Source organism: Solanum stenotomum, chromosome 1 (genome assembly GCF_019186545.1).
Source record: "Solanum stenotomum isolate F172 chromosome 1, ASM1918654v1, whole genome shotgun sequence".
NCBI classification, from domain to species: domain Eukaryota; kingdom Viridiplantae; phylum Streptophyta; class Magnoliopsida; order Solanales; family Solanaceae; genus Solanum; species Solanum stenotomum.
Genome location: NC_064282.1, coordinates 22,166,967 through 22,187,926, shown reverse-complemented (window position 1 = coordinate 22,187,926; position 20,960 = coordinate 22,166,967). Strand labels below are relative to the sequence as shown.

The 20,960-nt window shown below is 34.5% G+C and overlaps 1 protein-coding gene across 2 annotated transcripts; it reads left to right on the top strand.

The window, feature by feature from the left end:
* The first annotated feature begins 987 nt into the window (after positions 1-987).
* Positions 988-20,897, top strand: LOC125841991 (alpha-N-acetylglucosaminidase). 2 transcript variants are annotated; one of them, XM_049521183.1, is made up of 19 exons: positions 988-1,365; positions 2,092-2,165; positions 2,686-2,897; positions 3,851-3,972; positions 4,653-4,738; positions 5,493-5,587; positions 5,794-5,875; positions 6,901-7,007; positions 8,983-9,013; positions 9,730-9,847; positions 10,759-10,809; positions 14,168-14,277; positions 14,405-14,507; positions 14,710-14,808; positions 15,755-15,865; positions 16,429-16,691; positions 19,521-19,758; positions 20,434-20,512; positions 20,610-20,897. In XM_049521183.1, the coding sequence occupies exons 1-19, from the start codon at positions 1,159-1,161 to the stop codon at positions 20,843-20,845; spliced, it is 2,424 nt and encodes an 807-aa protein (XP_049377140.1). In that variant the 5' UTR covers positions 988-1,158; the 3' UTR covers positions 20,846-20,897. The 2 variants fall into 2 exon arrangements, with proteins under 2 accessions (XP_049377140.1, XP_049377149.1); XM_049521192.1 differs by lacking the exon at positions 2,092-2,165 and having other exon boundaries at positions 1,188-1,365.
* Positions 20,898-20,960: the final 63 nt, after the last annotated feature.

Below are 20,960 nucleotides of genomic sequence, written 5' to 3'. Positions count from 1 at the left end.
TATATAATGTGTTGGTCTTCGCCGCCCTTTCACGAATAGACAGAAATACCCTTGAAAAATTTGGGGAAGAGGGGTATAAATTGGTATTCAACCTTACACGGGATACACACACAAAAAAATTTACTTTTTTTGTTTGTTGTTATAAAAAAAGGAATATTCAACTTTTTCTTTCTTGAATAAGGGGTAATATGTCCTATTCAACTTTGAAAAGGAATAGATGCAAAGTAGAGATGGACTTGGTTTGTTCCGACTGAATTTGAGTGGGTTAATATAGTTTAAGTAAAGAAAAAATTTATATATAATTATAATTCAAAAATATTATATTACATAATCATACTTAGAAGTCGTTTGGTATAAGGTATAAAATATAATAACTTTGAAATAAAATATAAATTACTTTGTTATCGATTTGGTATGAGCTGGAGGTATTAGGTAGTCATTAGATTGTTTATACCATTATTTATATCATAACAATGGATAAATTGTCACATATACATGGTGAAATAATTTATTCAAAAATAATTAATACTGGATAACTTATTTCCAACCAAACCAACATTTTTTATAACAATTTCATCCTGTTTCAAACTTTTGTGGAGAGAGTTCATGTAATTTCTTCTTACATAATAAACTTGTGCAATTTAATTTTTACGAGTCTTGCAATATATTCTTTTCATTGACTTTTATTTGTTCATTTTAAATTTTGTATCACAATTCTTATTAAAGTATTATATAACTTAATTGATATATAATTTTTCTTAAAATTAAAATAAATACTAATAAATATTTAAGATAAAATTTGAAAAAATATGTAAATTAAAGAAAACCATATTTTCTCCCTTGATATGCAAAAAGGTAACTTGCAAAAGACTAAAAAGTGATGTAACCAATTTTCGAATTCCTTTGTCAAAGATAATAAGTCAATAGAAATTATGAAGACAACTAAGAACACTAAAGCAAAATTATCACTTAGTGGCTCTAATTGTTTAATTAAGATTCCCACATTAATAAACCTTAAACTTTGAAATCTCCAAATGTTCTTACCCAAAAACCTAACAAAGAAAAAGACACTATCCACCATTTGGTATTCAAATTAACATAGTATGTATGATTAGCAGCCATTAGACTTGTTTCTGAAGCTCCAAATTCCAAGAAAATATGATAAATTTGAAGTCTTGGTTTCTTCTTGCAATTCTTTCTGTGTTCCTATGTACAACATTGGGATCAGATGCTGTAGATTCTGTGCTAAGGCGTTTGGATAGCAAACGGGCGCAATCTGTAGTGCAAGAATCTGCAGCTAAGGGTGTTTTGCAGAGGTTACTTCCGGCCCATTTGCACAGTTTTGAATTTAAGATTATCTCCAAGGTACTGTACTATTAGCTCCATTGTCTTTTTTCCAGTTTTGGGTCTCTATCATTTAGTCTCTTTTTGTTTGGGAATTGGTAATTTATTGTTGCTGTAACTTAAAGTTTACTGCTTTTCTTTGTTCTAATTGATCAATGCTCAAGATTGTTGAGATAATGTCATTTTTGAAGAACTTGTTGACTTCTATGGTTATAAGCTTACAAATGCGTCAGTATATGTCCTTTGTGTGAACTTTTCATTGGTTCAGTAATAAATTTTGATAACCGTGGTGTCCAACTCTAATTCCACGGAATACCTCTCTCACCAACAACACGTATGAAGTAGCTCTATCTAGTAAGGCTAGGATAGATGTGAAGAAATCACCTAGTGTTTTTTGGCTTTGCTGGGGTTTGAGCCTGAGACATCATGGTACAAATTTTGGGAAGAAATTATTGTTGTAACACTTGTTAGTACCATCAGAATAGGTTAATGATGCTCACTTAATGATCATTGTGTATACAAGGATACAATATGTATATGTTGAATAAGTGAAGGTAAGAGATTGTATTTAAGTGGCTTCCCGTAACTTTTTTCTCCCTAATGATGTTGAATAATCGTCTAGGCCGCTGTAAGTAAGGATCTTCTATATTTGTATATTTTTGTTACTGGCACATTTTTTTTGTTGCCGAACTGACTTGTTACTTGAGTATTTGAAATCTATACGTGACATTTCATATGTAAATGTAGGATCTTTGTGGTGGAGGAAGCTGCTTTCGTATAACAAATTACAAGAGTTCACGCAGAAATTCACCTGAAATTTTGTATGTTAAACAAGGATCTTATTATGTTACTTTTTGACGTGTATTTTCTGGGACTCGTTTTGCTTAAAATGTTGTGTTCTTTTTACTGTAGAAAAGTTTTGTTTTCCTTTAAGCACTCAATGGTGGTTTTATACTCCTAATTTACTTTTTCCACGTGCACATTGTTTAATAAGTTATTGTTTGGTTTAAGTCCTTGGTTCATAATATTGCCAACTTTGCCCCCATACCAGGTGCTGCTGATTTCTGCAAAGGGCAAGTTTCTTGCAAAATTCTTAAAGAGATTAGTTTGTTGATATCAATTAGCACTCTCCGTAATCAGTACGAGCTTTTGAATATGATATATTTAAGTCTTAAGGGTTGACAGTTGATTGCCATAGCCTCTTTTGGCATCTGTAGTCCAGATTTTCTTTTCAAAGTAGAAGAGAATATAATATTTAGAATTTTGTTATCCAGTGCAGAGATACAGTTGAAAGAGGCTTAAATTAGATTATGAATCTATTTTTGATTTTTTTTCTCTTAGAATTCAAGGAACTACAGCTGTTGAAATTGCATCGGGTCTACACTGGTATTTAAAGTATAAGTGTGGAGCTCATATTTCATGGGACAAGACAGGGGGTGTTCAGTTAGCTTCAGTTCCCAAGCCAGGTGCACTGCCTCTTGTAGAAGCGAGAGGAGTGATGATCCAACGGCCAGTACCATGGAACTACTATCAAAATGTTGTCACATCCAGCTGTAAGCATACAACTCTCTCTCTCTCTCTCTCCCCCTTCCCCAACAACCTTTTATGCATAAGTCGTTACGCATTATAAAGTGCCCTTACAGACTCACTATCACCGAAATTCTGGTAGTAAGTCTTCCCCCAATACATAAATGATGGAGAACATAATGCAGTATTTGGTTGATTTTTTAAAAGTGTGTGAGCATCTGTCTTCTGATATCCAAATCCTTATGCCACTGCAATTTCCTCTCTGTGATTCTGCAAGTGAAGTTGATGTCTTCTTTTGCCTTCTCTTTTCTAGTAATTTTTCCTTGCTCTCTGTAGAACTCATTACTTTTCTCATCTAATCATAGGATGATGAAACCAAATTCATGATGTTCCTCGATCCTCCCTGGCATACTTGTGCATAATTAAAGACACTTATTATTAGTATGTTAGCGATGCAGTGTTTGAGGGCTTTCATTTGGATATCTTATGCAAAACCAAGGTTCTCTTAGAAAATTCTCTCCTGTGCCTGAACTTATTAGAAAATGATATCCTAACAGCAAAATAGAGAAGACAAACAGATCTATTTGACGGTTTGTCATCCCTATCTTTTCTAGGCTGTGACCAGTCTTACTCTGTTCATGGACAACTTATCAGGACGTCGTGTCAATCAAGAAAGCAAAGCATTTATAATGAGTGATGGAGCTGTAGATACCTCACGATTTCAGCCATTTTTGTGAACTATTCCAGTAGGTTTAAGCTGTTCAGATTGAGTTGAGCTTGATTGAAAACCATTTTACTTGATAAGTCTACTCTGTGGAATGTTGACATTAGGAGAATCATGTTTTTTCTACTTATGGATGCTTACTGTTGGTATTTTTTGAGATGCCTCTGGTATAACAACTTAGCGTATTTCTACTTATTGGTATTTTAAAGATGCTGCAAGTGTAACAGCTTAGCATATTTCTACTTCTCCATGCAGATTCATATGTTTGGTGGGATTGGCAAAGATGGGAGAAAGAGATTGATTGGATGGCACTTCAAGGAATCAACTTACCTCTAGCATTTACGGGACAAGAAGCTATCTGGCAAAAAGTTTTCTTGGTATTTTTATAGCATTGGATTTTGTGGGTTCAACTAGTTTAATTTAGACCATGGTTGTTTCCATGGCAGTTCCTGCTTGATATTATACAAGGAAAGTCATACAAGCTGTTAGATACCTTTGAGCGAGGGCCTGAGTTGTGTGTATGTTAGGGGAATCAGTTGTGGTAGTACCATTGCTATAAACCTATCGTTGCTAACCTATGCGTTGTATTCATATTGCTAATCTTAGCACTTCTGTCTTGAATCTACTTCTATGAAGTAGACCAGAACGTGGGCACTATTTCAGATGAAGTTTGTTAATTAAAATCTCTATTCTTTGTTCCGAAGTATTTAAAGTTTCAGCTGCCATCAGATCATCAATTTTCTCTTAGATTTACTGAAAATATATACCCTTCATTCTTTTAAGTCTTGACTATTTTATTTGGTGCTTAAAAGCAATGTGCCAATATCTGCTTAGTGTTACCTTCCTAGTTCTTTTATAGTCACTTTGTCCTTATCTTATGTTCCTACAGATATTATATCTGCTTGATGTTTACCTTGGGTTTCTTAATACTGTGTGTGTAAGAGACAAATACCACAGCATTTGATTAGTTATAGCCCATGACAGTCTGATATTGATTTATAAGATGCTTTGTTAGACACTTATAAGCACTTTCTGTCTCATGTTTGTTGATGGTCAGGATTATAATATTACTACCCAAGAATTAAATAATTTCTTCGGTGGACCTGCCTTCCTGGCTTGGGCTCGCATGGGAAACCTACACGCGTGAGTGCTATAATCTGTCCCTTACTTCTAACTTCTCTTTCAATGAAGGGCTTTTCCAGCCACAACATATGCTGGCAAACTGAATATTGTAACAAATATTATCTGGTTCAGGTATCTTGTGAGGCCAGGGTATATAATTTGTAAAGATTATGTGAATTAAATGTCATGCAGAAAATGGACTTTGAGCTTTGGTATGGTGCTCAAAGTTAAACGGTGTAGTACCTAAGAAATGAGAATACCTCAGATGTGTTGAGCAGGCCTATTTTAGGCTGCTCCACTACATCTAAGTGAGTTTTGCTTGTCTATAAGATCTATAAAATTCTAAATTTTCTTGTCATCTGATTGATTCATGCAATCCTTGTCATACGATTGGATGGCCAGCAGGTGATAAGCTAGGTCACTGTATCCATCTCCATGCTTTTTTTGCTGCCTATTATCCTTTGCCATAGTGTCTTGCCAATTTCTTGTCGAGGTAAGATAGACCAGATGGGACGTTTACCTTCATGAGGTTGTTTATCTTAGCACAATCCCTCATTTTTCACAATAGACTTTGTATTTCTTAAAAATGAAAGTGAAAGCATGGATCGTTAGCTGCACTCTTACTTGTCCATATAGCAGATGTGACTGAATTCATCCTTATTTGTATTATGTTTCTCTTGGAATCTATGCTTCAAAGTTTGCTGTGTATTGCTCTCTGTATCATATTGTGTTTCATTTTCGTTAATTTACACTTCAAAGCTATATTCCACTGCAGATGGGGTGGGCCTTTATCTCAAAACTGGTTAAATATTCAGTTAGCATTGCAGAAATGGATATTATCTCGGATGCAGGAGTTAGGCATGACCCCAGGTATGACAGTATTTTGGTTTCAAAGGAACCTCCAACTATTTTGCCTTTCTTCTGTATGACCGATTTCTGATTAGCAGACTATGGTTTCTCGTAGCCTAGTGTACCAATTAAGCTAAAGGTGTTTCTGTTCTTTACTTCTTCAATACACAATATGCTTACTTACATTTATTTGCTTGTCTTTTTTTTTCTTCTCTAATGTCTGCTAGTGCTTCCATCATTCTCTGGAAATGTTCCAGCTGCATTGAAAAAGATATTCCCGTCTGCAAATATCACGAGGCTTGGGGACTGGTATGTCAATTTGAAGTGTGCAGTTTTATTAGAAGTACTAACATACTGTGTCCCATATGATTAGCATATTTTGGGTAATATTCTCCACTTCCACTGAATTCATGTGAGACGCTCTGCCACCATAGCATGTGAGATGAGGTGTTGATCCTCATTTTATGCATTTATTGCCTGCCTCTTTTTGATTTTTAGAAGGCATAGGAAACATCACTCTTGTTGCTACTCTTTGCTGAATATTTCTCATTCTTTAACATTTTTGCTGAGCCTCTGTATAGTTTGAGATGGAAACTGACATTGCGCATTGGGAGACATCTCTTCCTTCCCTCCTATTTTGACTAGTAAACGTTTTTGTCAGAAAAAATAGAGGATGTCAAATACGTACAATTTTTTTTTTTTTTTTTGAGAATGGTAACAAGTAATAGAAAATCTTTGGGAAGAACTATTTTTAACTTTCTCTCTGGATATAGTTGACCACATTTCCATCTTGCTGGTCCTTTTCATAACATTGTCTTCTCTTGTTTTTGTTTTGAGAATATGCAAATATTTCACAATCTCTTTCTTTCCCGTCACTTCACTCTCCATGAAAGTTATAGAACTTCTATTCAACATGGTTCTAACTAAGTTTGATTTCTGTGATGTGTGCTAGATGATAAGCTTATGACAGCTAGTGAGATGTGCCATTTAGTTTGTTTCTTCTGTCCTCTAAATTTCTGACCGACTTCTCTTCTATAATCTAAAAACGAACAAAGAGGTTTCCAATTTTAAATTCGTATAGAGCAATCTACGAATTCCGATGAACTTTTTTTTTTTGTGTTGAAGAAGTAGAGTATTTCAAGGACTCACTTTTTTTACAGGTGATGATGAACCTTTTGTTTCTGAAAGTAAAAATTCTATCCCTGATAATTTTAATCTTTCTATGTTTCTGAAGTGCTCCCTAAAAAGTACATCTAACTTGGCTGGAAAACATTTATTGTCAGATACTGGGAAGATTTGATCTTTTTACCTGATGGAGTTTATACTTTTCTTAGGAACACTGTTAGTGGCGACTCTCGATGGTGTTGTACTTTTCTCCTTTCTCCTTCCGATCCCTTATTTATCGAAATTGGAGAGGCATTTATCCAGAAACAGATTAAGGGTAAGCTATACTTCTGCTTTCAGTTGAAATGATTTCAGGATTCTCCTTTAATGAACAGAACATTGACAAAAGTTGTTTGGTCTTGAAAAATGTAAAAGGATTCTATACTTTTGTGGAACTTCCTAACCTCTTTTATTCTTGTTCTGTTGCTTTCTCTTTATCCATTTTGAACATAGAACATTAAGGAGCCAAAGATTTTTAACACATTACACTTATCTGTTTCCAATTCTATGTTAAATGAACTAATGGAAAGAAAAAGAATATACAAAAAAATTACATGCCACTACACTTCACTGGGAAAACCAATGAGTTCCCCACAACTCTATACCTCTAAAATGTTGTCCAGAAGTCTAATGCCAGTATGAAGAGATGAACATGCACCAACTTAGGGGATATTCTCTGTGTCCACATTGTCACAAACAAACTTAAAATATCCTGGTAAATCTGAACAAATTCGAGAGAACGATTGCTTTAGTTATTGACATACTTTTGCCTTCCTTGTACATTTAGAAACAGAAATATGATGAAGCTTAGAGAAAAGCAAAATTCACATACATGACAAGCACATGACTGAGCACTTCCCTAGGAAAGAGATAAATGGCCAGCACTTGAATATCAGCACTTCTCTAGCAAGATCAACTTGTTTCACCCTGACTACATATCTGTTGGGACTTCCCCGGGAATTAGGACCCTATAATTTATGTTGGATCTGTACTATCCTACTTCTGAAGTTGTATTCTGTCAGTCTGTTATAATTCTTTTTTGGGAGCATGGGTTTGTTCCTACAGAGGATCTTTGTATTAGGTATTTATGTGTTTACTGGAATCTGCTAGTCGTATAACATGATTCCAGTTTTCAGCAATTTCCGCATCTGTACTCTCAGTCCAAAATTGGATGGTATGCTTTGTATTTGTGCCTTTAAAATAACGAGTTATTATGATTTACTACTAATGGTTTAACAATTAGCACTTGTATCAGTCATGCCCTAATGAAAGCTTATATTAAATGTGGCTCTGTCTTCTTTTTCTATTTGCTTTTTTAAGTGTAATTATTTCCTTAAAATCCTTGAGCAACCATTTGCGGAGCAACACACCTAATATGAATTTCATTGTATGGTTCGCACTTAGGTTAAATCTAGATAACATGGTAGGGAGGGGAAAGCGCATACAGTGCTTGATGCATTTTCTATTCTGACAGATACCTCTTAAAGAAGAAAAAGCATCTTGGCATAAATATCAGAAAGCCGATGAGTGTGGTGGTCCTGCCAATAATCGATATACCATTAGACTTCTATGATCATTGATGACTTCAATTGAGCTCAAAATACTTAAATATTGTTGTTTTTGTTGATAGTATGTGCTAGAGGTTGCTAGTTTTTTCTATCTTGTAGTGTGAATATTGTAAATATAGGACTATGACTTAAGACTCCCCAAATGAAAAGAAGCTCAGAATACCATCTGCTCCACTTGGGGCCTCCTTTCACTAGAAAAAGAAAAGATAAAAAAAATATCAGTGATTTAATTCCAACCCCTCAAGTAGTATGACTTTCAACATCTAATTCTTCTCTCTCTCTTTCTCTCCCTCTCCCTCTCCCAGTGCCTATATTTTAGTCCAACTGCAGTATAAGGTGCTTTAATGGATCAAAAAAAAATAAAAAATACTTGTTTGACCTCAACTCATGCTGAGGAAGAAGGCAAAGCACATATCTAGTGGATCTAGTTTCATAATGATGATCATATTTGTGGGGGTGGGGCTGTGATGCAAATTCCTAATTTCAGTGATGTAGCCATATTGTTGGTTATAGTTCATGAATCATTGTTTATATTGTTTATTTGACAATTCAATGCAGGGTCAACTTCCTGGCCTTGTCTTTGATAAAAATAGAGTCAATGTTTTGCAGCCTATAATAGGATATTTGCTGTCATTTGATCTCAACTGACTCTTTTGTGATTCATGTTTTGTATGTTCACTGCAGAATACGGAGACATCACTGATATCTACAACTGGTAGTCCATCATCCCACTAAACTACTTCTTCTGGCCTAATTAAGTGCATTGAATTCACAAGCAGTTTCAAGTTTTTCCACTTTGATCTACTCTATTAAAAAAAGTTTCTTCTTTCACTTTGATCTGGTTTACTATTCATGTTTTAGGGCTTCTTTCTTTTCAAGCCTGAAAAAGTTGATTTTTTTGCTCTTATCTTTTGTATGTTGTTGCCTAACAGTCTATTGATTGAACTGAAATTCAGTTAATGACATTAGGAGAGATATGAGGCTATAAAGATTTATAATTTATAACTTAAAGCTAAATAAAAAATTAGATTTAATACTGAAAGACAATGTCCTGCTTGTTCATTATGCCCTTAAATGTACAATCACCACCTCTTGCAGCCTGTAAGTACTAGTCATAATATTCTCTTTTTTCTTGAAGTATCTCTCCTCCTAAATGATCCATGTAAGATTGGAGAGTCAGAACACTTTTTGATCAGAACATTTAAGGGTGGAACTTGTAACAGGGTCTTGCAAACTAAGTCAAGAACTTCTTGATCTTGACAATTAATGCCCTGCTTAGGGATCTTATCTGGCAGTTTCAGGGCATCAAATTTAGAATTCTTTTAACTTCCACTCAAGGTTTATTCTTAGTGTCTAAAACAGGGAAATTAAAAGTTTCATATCAATTTTTGGTTTATGATTCATAATCCGATAAGTTGCATGTTTGCACAGTGATACTTTCAATGAGAACACTCCACCTACTGATGATCCAACATATATTTCATCTCTCGGATCTGCTGTGTACAAAGCAATGTCAAAAGCAAATAGCAATGCAGTGTGGTTGATGCAAGTATACTTCTTACTCTTACTTGGCTACTGATTTGTTTAATGATAGCATAACTTGAGCTCTATTGTGCTCTGTTGTAAATTTTGACATCTTAAAACAAGTAGTATAGAAATTTTTTTTGGAAGTTAAAAACATAAGAAATGTGAGCTCAATTCCGCTGTTTTTATTTTATAAGAAGAGAATTATGGTAAAAGCTTCAGTAAAAGGTTGTAAACAGCCTGGCCATTACTCTGTCAAAAAGAAGAAAAAGGCAAACTTAAAGAAATGGGGATTTAGGGTGTGTGTGTGGTGGTGTTAGAGCGGTAAGATAAGCAAATTGGCTGCCAATGGGTGGGATCAATCAGTTGTGAACAAATATATTATACGCTTGAGTTTCTTAACCTAAGTTTTACATTGATTCAAACAGATACAGAAAAGACCGTTTAAGTTGTCAAATAAAAGAACCCCTCATGAGGTGAAACTACATGTCTGGAAAGAAAAACCCCTAGTCGATGGAATCCACTTTATGGTTTTTCAATTGGTCTTTGTATATGTCTTAACCAGAAGATGGAAAACCTCTGAAGCTCAATGGTTCATTGTGTTATTACTTCAACAATATATGATTATGCATGTGAATCTTGGATCCTGGTGGCTTAGAGTGAAAGTTGAATCAGTAACAGGATCTTTCTTTCATCACTTTTTAGCAATCCACAGATGAAGTAGTATGTCATTAGGTTTGGATCTTGTGGTGAATGAGAGTTCATTTGTCATTGACTCCATTTACCTAGTATTGGTATTTGTATAAAGATATGCCCTGAGAAAAAATTTTCTTGTGATTGGCCTCTTTGCTCTAGAGTACATTAAAGTTTAGTTTTGTATTTCTACATTGCTGCATGAATTCATGAACAAACTTCTATTTGATTGACAATATGCAGGGCTGGCTATTTTATTCTGACTCCAAATACTGGAAGCCACCACAGATGGAGGTACAATTCAGTAGAGGAAGTAATCTTATTTCTTTATATGACATGGTCAGACGGCCATGTCATTTTGTACTTTAGTATATCCATTTATTGCTTCACCAGTAAAATGAACAGCGCTTCGCACGGGAATTTAACATCACGGAATTTATAAAATAATACTTAGAAACTATCATTCATTAAAACTAAAACACTATATTATCTTACATACAAGATTACGTAGAAACAAACATTAATGCCACCACAGATGGAGGTACAATTCAGTAGAGGAAGTAATCTTATTTCTTTATATGACATGGTCAGACGGCCATGTCATTTTGTACTTTAGTATATCCATTTATTGCTTCACTAGTAAAATGACCTGCACTTCGCGCGGGAATTTAACATCACGGAATTTATAAAATAATACTTAAAACCTATCAGTCATTAAAACTAAAACACTATATTATCTTACATACAAGATTACGTAGCAACAAACATTAATAATGTAAAGAAAAATGAAAATTATTACATCTTATCATTTATCCTTAATAACATAAGCATAAATTAATGACTGTAAAAATACATACTAGGATCTGTAACATAAGCAATGGTGTCAGTGAGCCACTCAACAGGAGCAAAGTACGTAAATATTTATATTTAATTGTGAAGAAGAAGAAGAGGTTCAGAATTTTCGTTGTTTTAAAATGAGAGGAATTCCTTCTATTTATAGACAACAAAGGGCAGTGTGAACAAATGTTAATTGTGCCTTATCGGAAAGGTTACAACAATTTAGAAAAGTTGCAACCCTTCGGAAAGGTCATAACCTTTCATAAAAGTCACAACTTTTTATAAAAGTCGCAACTATTCATTAAAGTCACAACTTTTCATAAAAGTCACAACTTTTCATAAAAGTCGCAATTCTTCATTAAAGTCGCAATTCTTCATTAAAGTCGCAACTTTTCATTAAAGTCGCAACTTTTCATGAAAGGGGAAGGCTATTTTTGTAAATAAATAAATAAGTTAAAAAGGAATTCTTGTTTGTGGTAGCGCCACATAAGCGGGCCTAAGGTTCTGTTTTATATATATACTAGTAAAATTACCCGCGCTTCGTGCGGGAATTTAATATCATGGAGTTTATAAAATAATAGTTATAACCTTTCAGCCAATAAAACTAAAACACTATATTATCTTACATACAAGATTACGTAGTAACAAAAATTAATAATGTAAAGGAAAATGAAAATTATTACATCTTATCATTTATTCTTAATAATATAAGCATAAATTAATGACTGTAAAAATACATACCAGGATTTGTAATATAAGCAATGATGTAAGTGAGCCACTCAACAGGAGCAAAGTATACAAATATTTAATTGTGAAGAAAAAGAAGAAGAGGTTCAGAATTTTTCGTTGTTTTAAAATGAGAGAAAATCCCTCTATTTATAGACAACAAAGGGTAGTGTGAACAAATGTTTATTGTGCCTTATCGAAAAAGTTACAACTATTTGGAAAAGTTGAAACCCTTCGGAAAGGTCACAACCTTTCATAAAAGTCACAACTTTTTATGAACGTCGCAACTCGTCATTAAAGTCACAACTTTTCATAAAAGTCACAACTTTTCATAGAAGTCACAACTTTTCATAAAAGTCGCAACTCTTCATTAAAGTCGCGACTTTTCATAAATTAAAAGAGAATTCTGGTTTGTGGAGGCGCCACGTAGGCGGGCCTAAGGTTCTATTTTATATATATGATATGATATATGATATATGTAATATGATATGATATGATTATTTTTTATGTGTTGTGTTGTACTATTTTTAGAATGTTAGAACTAATAAATTCTTAAGTTTTTTTTTATCAGTAAAATGCTTGTATATTGTCACACATTTGACAAATATCATATGTATTGAATTTGACACTCATCAATAAGTTTGTCTTGTATTCAGATTAACCCGTCATCAATACATCTTTTCTCTTCTCTTATTTTCTCATATAGTATCAGTCGCAGCGATTTTGGCTGAGACCCGTAGCTTCTGGTTTTGTGCTTACTGAGTAGCAATCTTATGTAGTCTGCATGGGCAACATTTATCTTTCTTTTCATAATCTTATAACATTCTTTTCATACTTTATCTATTCTTATTTGTTTCTGGCGATTGTTCTGGAGGCACTACTCCTTATTTCTGGTGACTACTCTTTGTGCCATCCCTATTTGGGGTGATCATTTCGAGACCTCTTCTATGGTAATTTTTTTGCGGGTTTCCTATGGTTGTTTCAGCGTCACTGCACCCTTTTCCGGTGATCGCGAGTATTTTAGGTGACCAATCTGGTGGCGCCACACCTCTTTTCTTTGGTTGCCATTGATGTCTACACTGCCTTTTGCCCTTACTACTCTGGTCACTTTCCTGTGTACTTATCCTTCGAGTTTCGGTGATCAAAACTTCTCCATCAAGATTCCTTTGACCATAACTTTTATAGCGCCTTTCTTGCAAAATTTTCTGATAGTTGTCCTGGCATACTATTATGTGATTATTTTACTGTTCTATGTTAACAAAATAAGTTAATTCAAGTTGATCTTCCCACATTTCAGTTTGAGGCTGCTTGTTAGAGTTTAAATGTTAGTGTTAGAATGTTAGATTAAGTTTTTAAGTTGCACAGTATCCCATAGACGGTGTTTGACACGTATACATATAAGTGTCTTGTTTTCACCAAGTTATGATGGTATCAATATATTTCTTCTCTTATTTCTTCACAACTTACTACACAAAAAAGTGTTACTAAATGTCGCTTGCTATTTCACTACCCAAATTCCCTTTTCTGCTTCTGCTTATATACATACATTCACTTAAAAACTGAGTGAGATGAACCAGGAGAACATTAGAAAAAAGGATCTCTGATTTGAAGTACATGCGAGTGTGTGATTCTTACTTTTCTTTATCTCCTTTTTAGTTATGTAATAGTATCATTTATCTTGATAGTGTCGTGATCTTCATGTTTTTCATTACAAATATAGATACCATGGGGAGCTTTTGTGTTGAGTGATACGGTGTACTTGGATAGTACTAAATGTCACTTCTTGAACATCTAAAGGTATTGTAGGTTTTCTGTCATTTATGTGGTGATTACTAACGTCTGCAGGAAAAAAATATTGATCATGTTACTTGCGTGATTAGAAGGCACTTATTATTTCGATGCCACAAAATTCTCAGTTTAGAGGACAATATGATCTCCTTATTCCTTCCATATTTGTAAAGTCAATCTTTTAACAACAAAAAGGACAACAAAACATCGCACCCTTGACAAGAACATATTTTCTCCATCAGACTCTTCTAATTTGCAGACTGTTGTTCTTACTTAATTTTACTTTTTTGCTTTCAAACAGGCACTTTTACATTCTGTTCCACGTGGGAAGATGATAGTTCTTGATCTATTTGCTGATGTTAAACCAATATGGAAATCATCCTCTCAATTCTATGACACTCCTTATATATGGTAATCAGAGGGTTCTATGTAGAAACAACTCTGTATAATTTGGTTCCTGAATATGTTGTTTCACCTATTATCAAAGCTTGAATATCAATCAATTCTTTTTCTAATGTTACTCTAACAAAACATAAAGGTGTATGCTGCACAACTTTGGAGGCAACATTGAAATGTATGGAGTGATAGATGCAGTGGCTTCTGGTCCTATTAATGCCCGCACAAGTGAGAACTCAACAATGGTAAAATCTCTTATCATTTCATTAAAAATATTTTGTTATTTGTTTCTTTCTAAAGGTAATATTCAGAATCTCAGACTTTTTATGATTCTATATCCTCTTGAACAGTTGCATACTATGATTTTACTTGAGTTTTTAATCCATTTCGTTGAATTTGTCGAATGTCCATTACTATTTTCTTTGCTTGCTGGATACTCTTTGGCAGGTTGGTGTTGGAATGTGCATGGAAGGAATAGAACACAATCCAGTTGTCTATGAGCTGATGCCCGAAATGGCATTTAGAGGGGGTAAATTTCAACTTCAGGTAACAATCTTGTGTTAATTAGAAATCATGAGGATTCATGATAATTATCACCACAGAAATTTTTTGCTCATTTTCTGTAAGAGCCTTTTCTATTCAATCTCCCTTTCTGTTTTAACTTATATGCTTTCTAAGCTCGTTATACAACAAAACTGTTGCATAAGGCTATACTTTTGACTTTAGAATTCAGAACTGTAATTTCTATAGAACTGAATTAACTTTCAGCCAAGAACTCTTTGTTTCTTGGTTTTGCTGTATTCTTCTGCTTTTGTCAATTTCTCCTGTGATCTTTTGAAATTTTACTATAAAATAATTCGAACCTTGTGAAAATATGTTGATTTGGATCAACGGTGATTTTTAATCTTTAATTATATGCTTGACACAAAAACAGTAGCGGTGCCTTGAGGATGAGGTTTGAACTGATTGGCCTCTATTGTGTGCATATCGATTTTTTATCAAAAAACTCATCTTTGTGCACTATTATTTCCTATGCAAATGCAGGAATGGGAATTACTGAGCTTAATAATCTTTGATGAGTTCTACTGACCTTTTTGGACATATTTCATTGAATCTCTTTCTCTATATAAAGCTGGTATTGGTGCATGTTGAAAGGTGTAATATAATTCAGTAGTTGTTTGCTGTCTTACTGAAAACTGATTTATGCTACTGTAAGTTCCTTTGATACTTGCTGGGCTCAATATCAATCAATCTTGTAGGCTAGTTCTATAAGAAAACGAAAAGTCTCCAAATGTCATTTAATCTGATGAGGATGTGCAATTTTATCATTGATTCTTGAATACACTCTCAATATACCATTTACTTATGTCATATTATTATGGTATCTTTGAAGCTCATATTCACTTGCCTCACCTGTGTTTAAATCTCCTAAAACCCAAAATTTGTTCTTAGCGCCGATCCTCACATCAGATTTTATTTGTTTCGCTGCTAGGGATGGTTGAAATCCTATTCTCGTAGACGTTATGGTAAAGTGAATGATCAAATTGAAGCTGCTTGGGAAATCCTTTATCATACAATCTACAACTGTACTGATGGAATAGCTGTAAGTTCTTCATAATTGTTTGTGCTTAAACATCTAATCCTACATCTTGTGATTCTAAGGAGAATGGATTGTTAATCATTTCTTGTATATGAGGACATGTAATATTCTGGAGCTTCTGATGTATTATATCATATATGCTAGATTAGTTCTGTTAGGGAGTCATCAGTCTAAGATAGTATGTGTGTTTAGGTTGAAGTGATAACTAGTTAATATCTTTCTAGCTAAAATTATGATGCAATTAGCTGCTCATTGCATCTCTCAGCATCTAATTAGTGAAAACTATACGAATATCCAGAACTAATTTCTGTCTTCAACTTAAAATGTATATCTTGCACATTGGAAATCCTTCACAAATTTCTTACCTCGTATGTATGCTTGCTTATCAAATCATGTTCAATTATCATAACCTATTCAGGAGAAAAGAGGAGAGAAATCTTATATTAAAGCCATGATCTGAAAGAAAATTCTTCGAAGCACTAAATGTCTACATCCCAGTTTTCATGATTTGTCACTGGCATTTGTTTCTATCCCTCACCCTGGCCTCTTCCTTGTGCAATTTGTAGTTTCACAACACAGACTACATTGTGAAATTCCCTGACTGGGATCCCTCAGGGAAGACAGGAACTGGTATATCGGGGACTGATATGTCCAATCAGAACGGGATGCAACAACTTGCAGGGTTCCAGTGGAATAGGCGGTTCCTTTTCTCTGAAAAAAGCTCCAGTCTACCAAAGCCTCACCTATGGTATTCTACTGAGGATGTCATCAAGGCATTAAAGCTATTCCTTGATGCAGGAAAAGAACTTTCTGGAAGCCTCACATATAGGTAAAGGCTGATTCTGACTTTCACAAGTGATGAAAAATGATACGTGATCCCTTTTATTTGCAGGCACATATAAAGTATATCCAACTATTCATTCTAATTCTTAAAAAGAGGGGTGAAAACTAAAATTTCCAAGAAATCTTTGCATCTGTACCAATAATGTTGATCCAAATTTGTCAGTTTGGAAGCCTAAAGAATTGCATTAGTGCTTTATTATGCATAAGAAGACTCTACTATTGTATTGATATAATCCAGATTAGACATGTTATATTATTTAGAAAATATAGAAGAGAAAAGCAACATACCAAAAAAAGTAGTTCTTTCCTTCCCCCAATCTATGTCAGGATACTGTAAAATGTAGTATCGAATGAACAAAATTAAAGCCACTTACATAATTAGCAACTTCAAAAGTCTCAGAGCACCCTATAAAGCCTAGTGTTGTACAATGGTGACATTAGTGCTCAAGGGGAACTGCAAATCCGAGTAGCTACTTCTGAGCAAGAAGCCCTTACTCATATAAGTGGATTCTATGCCTTTCATGGCAAAGCAGCTTACCAGATGTCCCTTATTGTACAGAATTCCATAATGCATGAAGAATATTCATTTTTGCGCTCAACCGATGGCTTCAATAAACTTACAAAGGCAAGCTGCTTGATGTTCTGCATCTGCAGGCTTTACCTTTTGTCAATATGAGCTTCGCCTTTCCCATTTTCCTTCTCCAATGCACCTTAAGATGAACCAATATCTCTAACAACAAGTCTGTAATTTTTAAAAGAAAGCGTCTGAGCTGTTTAGTGGCTTTCTGTCAACAGTTACCTCATAATTTTAGCAGCTTCTTTTTTATGATAAGAATTTTCAAATTGAACCTGTTATTTGGATAATTTCTTTGTTATTTTTTCCATTCCCTTTGAATATTAAAAATATTTTTAGCTAAAAACCAGCTATTGGTTAAGCAACTTTTATGAGGAGCTGCTTTTTCCAAATGATCCTGTATGTTAGTAATTATTTTTTATAAACCAACAAGGGTTGTGGTGGATTGGTAAGTACTCCTTCATTCTTAACCAAGAGGTCTTGGGTTCAAGTCCCCTTGGGTACAGAGTCGCCTTTGTTAGGGAGCGCTTTACCCCCCAACGTGGGACTTCCCGGCGCGAATCTGGATTTAGTCGGGCTCCAATGTGGGTACCGGACCGGATGGGAAACCAAAAAAAATAAATTATTTTTTATAAAGGTATGCTGTAACAATTTCAATAGCTGTACTGTTTTAAGAAAAAAATTCAAATTGCTTGTGAAGATACCTTTACTTCTAGGTTTGCGACCTATTGCATAGGAGCGGGGGTTTTACCCTGTGCGCACCCAAAAGGGTAGTGGCTGCGGGTTTCCCTTGTCATAAAAAAAAAAAAATACCATTACTTCTACTTCTGAATCCATTTTCCTTCAAGTATAATAAAACCCCAACTTTTACCTTAATAGTTGTGCCTAAGCTTGTGACCTCTAAATTGGGAGGAAGAGATTGCACCCAATGGTGTCAATGAAGTGGGTTGGGAATCATGAGGTCTTGTGAGAAATATAGGAAAAGAATATTATTGAATTGTTGTTGTTTACATTATTACATTGAGACCCTATTTATAGACCCTAGAATACAATCCTTTACCAAGTAGGATACTATTTAGTATTCCTATTTCTATTTCTATTCCTATTCCTATTCTAATAGGATTGTATAAACCTATTCCTATTCTTATAGGATTGTATAAACCTATTCCTATTTTAATAGGATTGTATAAACCTATTCATATTCTAACAGGTCTCAAGTTTAAATCCTAGCATAAGCAAAAATAAAAATAAAACACCAAGTGATTTCTTCCTATCTGCCGAAGCCTTGTAGGACAGAATCACCAAGTAATTGTTGTGGTGATGGGAGATAGCAGGTACCCTGTGGAATTAGTCAAGGTGGGTGCAAGACGGCTCGGACACCACAATAATAAAAATACTGAGAGAAATGGAGTATAATAGCTTAATAAGAAATTAATGGTGATGTACTGTTTTCATTAACTATATAATACTCTTGAAGAAACGTAAACCGAAAGTCTAGGATGTTTATGTGTGCTATAGTAGAAGTCAAGTTCATATTCCAAAACTACTTTTCTTCTTTTTTGATAACAATTCCAAAACCTTCGTTTCAAAACCATTTGATGTATTCCTGGATTTCACATTGTCTTTCATGTACATGGCATGCACTTTCTGATTAATAGGAACTGCTCGCTATGTTTCATTTTTCATGAAGGTTGTTGAGTCCCACATAGGATGTGGAAAGGGAACTTGAACTCCTTATATGACCTTGGGAAATTGTCACCTCATGAGCTAGTTTTTGGGGGTTATGTTAGGCCAAGGTCCATTTCTTTGTCAAAGGTGTTTGTTCAGTGGAATTTAAGAAAGAGAGACTTTTAACATAAAACTTAAAACACAAGATAACAAAAGTACCCTGTTAGTATCTAGCAGTCTTCTATATGCCGTGTCAATTCCTATGAGAGCATGTTATTAATACAAAACGAAACTGTTAAGAATAAACAACTAATTAAAAGAGAGTGTTGTATAAAATGCAATAGAGAGAGTAGTTATTATAAATAAGAAACTTCAAAATCCTGTAACAAAAAAGAAAGGCATTGCGAGGATTTTCAATAGAATAGAATGGCAACATGTAAAACCTTCGACTCTGGAATTCTAGCCATTTTGATTTCACCGTAGGAGATGAATATGTATTATTCTTCTCATGTGCACAATGAAAATGATCATAAATGTGAGAATCACCTCTACTTGGGTATTTGGTTTCAACAGATATGATTTGGTGGATTTAACCAGACAATCACTTTCCAAGCTCGCAAACCAGGTTTACTTGGATGCAATATCTGCTTTCCACCATGAGGATGCTAAAGCATTGAGTCTGCATAGTCAGAAATTCCTTCAACTTATCAAGGACATTGACAAGCTTCTAGCAGCTGATGATAATTTTCTTCTTGGAACGTGGCTGGAGAGTGCCAAAAACTTGGCGATGAATTCTGATGAAACGAAGCAGGTGAGAACAGCTAAATGAAGATATCTTATATCTTCTGCCATTTGAGTTACTTGATTTAACAGGAAAGGAAAACAAGAGTGGAAGTTCTTAAATTAAATTTGCTAGTGATTCAAATATACCTTGTGTTTTTAGACTGATAGAAAAACAGAAGAATCAACCAAGTGAAATTAATAGATTCAATGAGCTTTTTCTCCGTTTGCAGGCCATAGACTTTGTATGTTATCGAGTTTTCTTAGTTTGGGACTTTTGTGGTGAACCCCAAACTATGACTCTTGGCATTAAATTATCCCCTCATTGACTCACATTACAAAGCTACATTCTTTTATCAGAAATCCTATGAGTAGCCCCCTTCGATTGGACCAACCCCATCACCCACCCCATGGAAAAGCTTGCTCTGACAAACACCCTCCCATAACCATTAGCGACCAGCTTCTTTTAGAGGATGTTATTTTCCAACTTATGGAATGACATGGATAATAGCACGAAAATTGCAAGATGCAACGTAAGGTAATCCTTCCAGTAAAAAAGATTCTCCTTTATTATTTATTCAGCTTACACCAAGCTTTGAACAAAATGTCGTTATCTGATGAGGTTCTGTCTGCTGACTTCTTGGAGATTAAGAACGTAACGAGTTATTCCTTACTGTTTACTAATCCTTTGGCATTTTCTTTTTAGTATGAGTGGAATGCAAGGACACAAATAACTATGTGGTATGACAACGCAAAGTACAATCAGAGTAAACTTCATGATTATGGTAAGCTCTATTCCCATCAGATAATTCAGCCTATTCATTTTTACTTCTTATCATAAATATTGTTAAGAATTTTGATCTTTTACTTTTCTTCAATCAGCAAACAAGTTTTGGAGTGGCTTATTAGAAGCATACTATCTTCCACGAGCAGCAATGTATTTCAAGCTCCTATCTAGATGCTTGGAAGAAAAAGTGGACTTCAATTTGTTGGAATGGAGAAAGGAGTGGATAGCATATTCAAATAAGTGGCAAGAAAGTTCAGAGCTTTACCCTGTGAAGGCTAAAGGAGACGCCCTTGCTATTGCTACCGTTCTATATGAGAAATATTTCAGTTGAGATGAGATTATCCATTTCCAGAGTCAAACATGAACAGAAATGGAAAACTTTTTCATGATTGTACAATAAATAACGTTGGTTGTATTTTTGTTTAATCTCTCAGTGGATGATGTGT

Bases quoted from the DNA above. Each gene is read 5' to 3' on its own strand.
- LOC125841991 (XM_049521183.1), top strand. From the start codon at position 1,159: ATGATAAATTTGAAGTCTTGGTTTCTTCTTGCAATTCTTTCTGTGTTC. The intron at 2,166-2,685 runs GTATGTTAAACA...TTTTTCTCTTAG, and splicing joins AGAAATTCACCTGAAATTTT to AATTCAAGGAACTACAGCTG. The intron at 19,759-20,433 runs GTGAGAACAGCT...TTTTCTTTTTAG, and splicing joins ATTCTGATGAAACGAAGCAG to TATGAGTGGAATGCAAGGAC.